General features: G+C 36.3%; 1 protein-coding gene across 1 annotated transcript; it reads left to right on the top strand.

Annotated features, from left to right (window-relative positions):
• Positions 1 to 754: 754 nt before the first annotated feature.
• On the top strand, positions 755 to 7964 carry LOC113236166 (sodium leak channel non-selective protein-like). The gene is made up of 7 exons (XM_026472177.1): positions 755 to 1025; positions 2452 to 2614; positions 2870 to 2947; positions 3443 to 3506; positions 6241 to 6331; positions 6411 to 6487; positions 7207 to 7964. The coding sequence occupies exons 1-7, from the start codon at positions 871 to 873 to the stop codon at positions 7335 to 7337; spliced, it is 759 nt and encodes a 252-aa protein (XP_026327962.1). The 5' UTR covers positions 755 to 870; the 3' UTR covers positions 7338 to 7964.
• The last annotated feature ends 772 nt before the right edge of the window (positions 7965 to 8736 follow it).

Genomic DNA, 8736 nt, shown 5'->3' with positions numbered 1-8736 from the left:
GAATTTCCACATGGAGTTAACGTAGCAGAAACTGTCAATGCTGTATTTGGAGAGGATACGGCATACGCAAATACGGCAAACGCCGGCAATACAGCAAATTACGACTTGAAGAAAGAACCACGAGGAAGACCAGTCACAAATGTAAATGACGTTGAATTGAAGGTAATGATGGAAGCCGATCCGTATCAAACTACCACGAAACGTCATGGTTTAATGTTAGCATACCCACAGTATGACATATGGCGTTTAAATAATGACGACGGAACTCGCAGCAAAACAGCTTCACCGTTATTGCTCTATGATAACGCAACACCTCACACTGCTTGAGAAACAGTTTTACTACTACAAGACCTGCAGATATAAATTATCCATCATCCTACATATTCGTCGGACCTCGCCCCGACCGACTACCATTTTTTCCCGCAATTTGATTTTTTTTTGTATGGAAATAAAATTCCCAGGAAGCAGTACAAAAATCCCTTCACACAGCTGTGGAGTCCAGGTCTCCAGACTTCTATCGCAAAGGTTTAAATGACCTTCCGATTACATTGCAGAAATGTATAGACAACAAGGGAAAAAACTTTGTTAAAACAAATATATTTAATCTTAAAAAAATTGTTTTAATTTTTCAGTGCGAAACGGCAATTTCATACTTTAACCCCTAATATTAGAGCGACATAAAAATAAATTTAAGTCGTTATAAATCAGGAAAAGAAGTGTTTTCTTTTTCATGGAACTTCTTAAATATAATGGTAGTACTGTTTGAAACTCGAATAAAAGCCAAAGAGTACGACACTCCAATCTATTATAAAACAGCGTAGGTGTTGAAAACAACTGCAACTAAACGTTATTTTACGTTTTCTGACTGATATGAATAATATTTTTCAGGTGAAATTCATACTTCGCCTCCTCAAAGGGCGATTGGAATGCGACACACACAAGGAGCGTCTGTTGTTCAAATACATGTGCTATGAACTCGAGCGTTTGCACAACGGTGAAGATGTAACCTTCCATGACGTCATCAAGTAAGTAACGCACACACTCAACATAGCCTCGCACTAGGGAAACCCTGTGTCGCGAGTGCCATGAACACCCACATGCCATGAACAACCACAAATTACACCCAAACTCACGAGAGAAATAAATGTAGGCCATACAAATAATCCTCTCGGCCCGGGAATCGAACTTGGGGCCTCTGCGTGACAGTTCGGCATGGTAACCGTTCAGCCACGGAGGCAGTTAATAAGTTCATATTATTATTTTTTTAATACAAAAAGAAATTATAAATTTTAATATAAACTTATTGAATATCATGATATGTTATTACAATGATATTGACATCTTGAGTCGCCAGCTGATAACTGTAAAGGTACCTGCCTGAGTGAAGAAAATCTTCACTTCACAGAAAAAATCGTTAAAAACCAAAAACAAAGATCTGCAACAATCACATAGAAAAATTCGTAAGGTCTGCTGGTTCGTTCCGAAGCTCAGTTGGGACAGCGTCAGACACGGTACGCTGAGGGCGCTGGCTCGAATCCAGCAGTATCGAAATGATTTTTCTTAGTGTTTGATCTTTGTATTAATATTATATATAACAAATTATTTGTTAATAATACAAATTATTTGTTAATAATATGACAAATGTCAGTACATCGCCCTCGCTGATATTCTGCAATAGCTCGTAATGGTTAAGAACACACTAAAAATTATCAAACACCCTTACTGAGTAAAAACAATAATTAAAATCCAATTAAACTTCCAAAGTTATGTTTATGACATTTTAGAGAAATATGTAAGGTATATCTATAACATATTTGTTTATGTATTTAGTTTATTTAATATGCCACGAATACAAATAACCAGCTACAAATAATAATTAAAACTATTAAGTAACATTATAAATATGACATCCAATTGTTATACACAACATTTATAGTAGTCATAAATATCCAAGAAAATATTGACCGTTATATTTACTGACACCAAAATATAGTATTGCTTGTAATACTAAAAAAAATGTGTCAATGTTATGGATCAATCCTAACATAAGTTAAATCTCAAATTAAAAAACAAATACACTTTAAACATATAAACAACACGGGTTATTGAGTATGAAAATGTCGATAACCTAGAATTTATTCTAGTTGGTACTTGGTACTTGGTGCAACGGGCTGATATCCGCAACTCGACGACAAAGCGCCTATTTTGCGTGTATTTATTCTAGTTATTATACACTTAGTTTTTTATGTAAAATATAAGTGCCCATTTGACCTACATCTCACCTGAAGAAAAGTAACGTTGAGGTTGGCCATGGAACGGAAATAAGCACTATTTAGGTGTACCTCCGAAATAATGCCTATTCATGCTTGCCTTGAAAAGGTTTAACATATTATAAAGTTTTTTTTTACTGAAACTAAAATATTAACAACACGACAATTAATCTGTCCGCAGTATGCTATCATACCGCACGGTAGACATTCGCAAGTCACTGCAGATGGAGGAGCTGCTGGCGCGCGAGGAGTTCGAGTTCCTCATTGAGGAGGAGGTGGCCAAACAGACTATTCGCACTTGGCTCGAAGGGTGTCTTAAAAAGATGCGCGCTGCTGCTAATAATGTGAGATAAGCGACGCCATTTTTTTACGTTAACAATTGTCCGTTTGACTATATGTTAGGCAAATTCACCTAGAATAAATATTTTTGTATATTATGCGTAGTCCAACAGTAAATTAAGAAAACAGCAATATTAAGAACTTTATTTACGGGACACTGTGTATGTAATTTTTTTTCAACGTTTACTTAGTAGTGTTCGAATCAACACTACTAAGTACACGTCGAATGTACAGTAAACGTCATTGATTTTGTTTTATAGAAACAACAAACAAGCCTCCTTACCAGTTTGAGGAAAACAAATGAACAAGCTGAAGAAAAACTTGACGCTGAAACGCAGGTAATTTACTTTTAAATAATTCGTAATATACTGTGCAGTCGAAGGAATTAAAGGCTGATTTTACTTCTTTTAGCTTCGCAGTGCGAATTTCTGCCTTTGCAAAATAGGAAAATATGAGGACCTTGAAATCAAGGCGCTAGTATTATCTTTTAGTATAAAAAAAAGTTTCTCAACACGGAGGGATCCTATTTAACTTGACCATTATGTTTTACTCGATAGATTTAGTGCTAAAACTGTTACAAAAACCGTTCTATAAAATCTGCGAATGTATACAGAGAAGACAATCAGTCATCATCATTTTCATGTTCATCATGAATTTCTTGATTACGATTACAGCATATTATAATTATTCAGTTTCTTTTATGAAACAAACTGAACTATATCATTACGGGTATCTGCCTAAATATAAAGTTTTCTTTTATATGTTCATAAGTGTGTATATATATATATATATATATAAACATTTTGAAATTATTATGTTCTTAAAATTTTCAGCCACCTTTGGGCAACATATGGCGCGGAGAAATAACAGAGTCTGCATCACAACCTACAATGTCCAGTAAGTATATTTATGTCTAACTGAAAAGGAAATAAATTATGATATTTATTTAATTGAATATTATGATGTTTTACTAAGTATTCATATATTTTTTGTGAAAATACCCTTATTTCATTTCACGATACTATACGCGAAAATTAGATAGTATTTTACGTAGTAGTAGAAACTACTTAAATAATAAAAATTAACACGGAAATCAGGCACTGAACACTTACTATTGAATGACCATGGCCATTAAAAGAACCCATTAATATCACGTTGAAAAACGCCAAATGAACCGGCCGTTGCCATAGTTAGTAGCTAATATTAGTCAGACGCCAGCACGACTAATTATATTAAATATTAATGTTTAGTCACACGAACTGCGTCACAATCGCATCTCAACTGTGAAATAGTCAATTGCAATGCAGCTCGCGTGGCTTCAACTTTTGATATCATCTTTAGTGTTTAATGGAATAACAAGTTAGTTTTTAGAGGAAATAGCTAAAAAATTGTTAAAACTTAGCCGTATTTTATAGAAACTAAATGATAACACTGGAGAACACTAATTACAGCACACTAAAAACGATAAAACTGGCTATACCAGACGAGAAAGTAAAAAAAACAGTCGATGTGTGTATTTAAAACTTTTATCACTAAACAATTTTAGATAATTAATTTTACAACCAAAGCCGCGGTTTGTTTTGTTCAGAAAAATAGAAAGGCCGAAATATAAATTCGAAACAAAAATAATTTTTTCAGACCTAGAATCACCTATATTACATCAGAAAAATCGGAACACTTCCGTTTTTATGGTTTCTGTCTTAATTTAACACAGAGTTTTCATTCCATGAAAAAAATCACATTATTGTATAGCTGGCAGTTTGGCCATTATAATGGTAAGCGAAAATTCAAAATTAGAATTTCATTTGTTTATCCTATAAATGAAATGATTCACTGTTTTGAGACAAATGTGTGTTTAGAGTTGGAGTACATTTCACCTTTGAAAACTAAAAATTAGCGCTTATCTTAAAACTTTTTGTTCTTTATTTGTTTGCTGTGACTTTGGGACGTCTGAAAAAGTTTTTTTTTCTAAAACATGGATACTTCGCCCGCAGAAGCCGCCCAAGTGGTGGAATTGCTGGATTCTAGACTTAGTCAGCGTGTTGTGGCTGAAAGATTGCATCTAAGCCTGTCGTCTGTGCATGGAGTCTACAAACGCTATCGGGAGATTGGATTGTTCACGCGCCGTTCAGGATCTGGTAGGAATCGGGTCACTTCTGAGCGAGATGATCGGTTTATTGTAACAACTTCTTTACGAAATCGACGCCTTAACGCTTCTCAACTGCAGCAGCAGCTTCATGTTGTACGTAGGGTGGCTGTAAATGACTCTACAATTAGAAGAAGGTTAAAGGAACTTGGACTGGTACCGCACAAGCCAGCAAATGGGCCGAAATTAACTGCAGACCATCGAAGAGCTCGCCTTAACTTTGCACGTGAGCACCTAAATTGGTCATATCTCCATTGGAGCAAAGTCCTCTTTTCTGATGAGTGTAAAATTATGCTGTATGGTAACGACGGAAGGAACAAGGTCTACAGAAGAGATGGAGAACGCGTTGCACAATGCTACATTGAAGAAAAGGTCAGCTATGGTGGAGGTTCGTGGACGGCTTGGGGAGGAATCAGCGCCGACGGTAAGACAGAGCTTGTCTTCGTGTCTGGGCCACGTCTGCCTGCACTAAACAGTCATCGGTACATCGAAGTGTCTTGAGCCTCACGTGATGCCCTCTGCACATTTTACTGGCAACGGTTTCATATTCATGCACGACAATGCTAGGGCTCACACCGCGAGGGTCGTACGAGATTATGTTACCGAAGTCGGAATCTCCATTATGGAATGGCCAGCAAGAAGCCCGGACAAGAATCCGATTGAACATCTATGGGATTAATTAAAGAGACGAATTCGTGCAAGAGATCCTTTTAAGTGAAGTCTACCCCGAGATCCTGCCCCAGAAACACTTAGTCAGCTGCAAAATGCAATCTAAGAGGAATGGGATGAAATGCCACAACATTTGATCGTGACTCTCATCCGATCGATGAAAAACCGTGTAGTAATAAGAGCTCGGGGAGGGAATACAAGTTATTAAATAAAAGTTTCTTAGCCTTTTTTTTTCATTTACTTGTGTTGTTTTATCAATATCCTTCATACTCCATACTGGGTAAAAATTACTCGACGAAACCTATGAAAATTTAATTTGAATTTAGAACATTAACATTAGGATTTGAAAACCTCCTATTATTCACTATTAAACGACATTTGACATATATTCCTAAATATACACATTTTTCTGATAATCCTTACAAAACATAAACTTTCAAGGTGTTTCGATTTTTCTGATGAGAAGTGTAGTTATGTTGACGACTAAAAGCGACCCGTGTCTTCTCGGTCCGCGCTGCGCCGCGCTGATTTGCACGAGGGCGTGCTCACGCTACAGGCCCTTACATACGATCCCACGCCCGCTCCGGCGGCACTCTTCCCACGGCGGCGCCCGTTAAAACACGGGCCGCGCGAAGCCCGCTTGTCAGAAATATGTAAGGCGTGGTGACCACGTGACCCGTAAACAAGCCTAAACGTTGAAGTTTCATTCCCAATGGGCAACAATCACGAAAACACAAGAACTCGATACTAAATCTAATTTGTCAGCAGTTAGACTACAATGCATATTATTTAAATGTTACTGTATTTGCCTTGCAGATATTACTGCATCGGTTGAGGTTCCAGCAAAGAGATCATCTACCAAAAGTCAGTTCAAAAGACCTGGCTTGGCATCTGTTACTACACCACGGTAATTATTGTAATTCTGTTGTAATTGCAGCCAATTTACAATACGGAATGCTGTATTGAGATATTATTTTGGTTTTCAGTCCCGAAAGTCCGGTCAAAAAATATTTGCAACCAACACTTAGTGACCCTCATCCAGCGTTGAACAAAAAAACAACACGTAAGTAATGCGCGTAGATGTTCGTTTTTGAACAGTGAAGCAGTGCTCAATTCGAACATAACATGAAGCCATCCTAAGCTTCTCGCGTGCATGTCGTACTCTGGCTCCACAGTGTCCAGCATGTTATTTATGATATTATGTTTTTAATCGGAGATGGGCAGTGGGTTAAAACCCAATCAACCCGCTCGGGATTTCTGCCCAAAATCGCAGGCGGAAACGACAAACAAACGACAAATACGGAGTTTGATATATTCGATACCAATTTCAAGTTTCGATATAAAAAAATATTTTATAGACGAAAAAGAGACAACTCAACACAATACGTACCCCTTGCCATCCTGTTGATTCTTACTACCAAGGATGCACAAAAATACGATTCGATTTTATGAAGATCGATTCAAGTGCATAGGATCTAACGATTTTTTTTAAATCTGTTTCAATGCGATGTTATTTAAATTTGAACAAAACTCCAATTTACAACAAATATTTAGTTGTAAATAGTTTTTGCTCGCGATTTCTGGCGTACTAACGCCAACAGCGCCGGGGGGTTTCAATCCGATTGAAAACCCGGGTTCTTGCCCTTCTGTTTTTCATTAATCCTTACTTAAACTTAACGTTCGAATCGCGTGTGTCGAGTTTAGGCCATAGTTTACCACACATGCCCAATGTGGGTAGGAACTTAACGAAGAATTTAAACCTTAATAAAAATTAAATTTCAGCTGTAACAAAAACCAACAATCGTATGCACAACAGCGAGAAACCAGTAGTACACGACCAGCCGGCGTTGCACGACGTGCATTCGTGGTGGGATGGGCAACTGGCGCGACAGATCGTCGTCGACTGTGACTAGCAAGTACAGCATATGCCCCGTGGCAGCGGATCAACTGCGCTATATGGGCGTTACCTTTACGACTGATTTACCTTGATCTTATATACTAAATTCACCACTGAATTGGCAATTAATGGCAAATTTCCATTACTTTCTAAATCCCATTCTTGATCAATCAATTGTCTCAAGGTACCTAGAACACATCGGCGGCAAAACTATTAACGTCTTGTATCTGTTCTTTCCTCTCTTTTAGTTTATTTTTTCTTTTGTCTCGCTTCACATTTATGTGACTTACTCCTAAATGTGACACTAACAATTGTGACAAAGTAGCGATAGGTCAGTAGACTTATATAATTACGTTATCAGTAAGAAATTTACAGGTTAAATATGTATTTTATTGAATTTGTTTTTACTACCAAGATATTAATAATTATATTTTTTGTGAAATACTCCACTATGGTCTGTCTTTTTGACGACGGAGTAAAATGACATTTGCAGGGTTGTCAGTGTACATGTATTGTTCTCGACAGATTAATCGATAGATTGTGAAAGAAAACGAAAAACGACTGAAATGTGAATGTTATGACGTTCTAATTATTACTAATTGCGTTATTGCCTTTATTCTTATTTTGATGGTTGACCTATCGGAATCATATTTTATTCATATACATTTTAATAAAAGAACAGAGCGGATTTGATTGTTTATATTGAATCAAAATTAAAAACTTTTAAATATGTCTCCTCTTTACATTTTGAATAGTCATGGTTCTAAATGCTGTGTTATGTACATACACATGTATGAACTTACAAAATTGATAATTTAGATTAACCTGTGCCCAGCAATTGCACGAATAATGGGCTGATGATGATTAAAATGAAACTTGTTCGGCTATTTCCCCAAAATTCTGTCGATAATCGACAGAATATTTATCGACTGCAATGACTAGCTACTTGCAAGCAAGCCACACTTATATGCAATGAACTGTCATTCTACTCTATCTTAAAAAAGATAAGACTATAGTTTAGATTAATTAATTTGTATCATGCTTAAATTTATATAGGTAGTTAAAACAATTTGATAGTTCTAAACTAAAACTAAACATCTGTTTTTTCTACACCACTTAAAATAATTGTAAATTGCGTTCGAGGGAATTGATGATCTTACTTTGTGGCATAAATCAGAAACAAATATGAAATTCCATCCGGTGTACTACGCCAAGAGCCGATAAATTTTAATAGGTAAGTAGAAATTGTCTATTAACTTTATACAACGAAGTACTACACCAATATATAATTGTACAATCGCCATGTTGCAAAATTTTAGAGAACTTATGTGAGAATATGAAAATTTATGTCAAAAATCAATACTAGTACCACCATCCCGCGGTCTAAAAGTCTAGTTTTTACAAAGATAGGTTTT

The sequence above is a fragment of the Hyposmocoma kahamanoa genome, unplaced genomic scaffold (assembly GCF_003589595.1).
Source record: "Hyposmocoma kahamanoa isolate Upper Pololo Valley unplaced genomic scaffold, ASM358959v1 102, whole genome shotgun sequence".
NCBI classification, from domain to species: domain Eukaryota; kingdom Metazoa; phylum Arthropoda; class Insecta; order Lepidoptera; family Cosmopterigidae; genus Hyposmocoma; species Hyposmocoma kahamanoa.
This window is presented reverse-complemented; position numbering and strand designations above follow the sequence as displayed.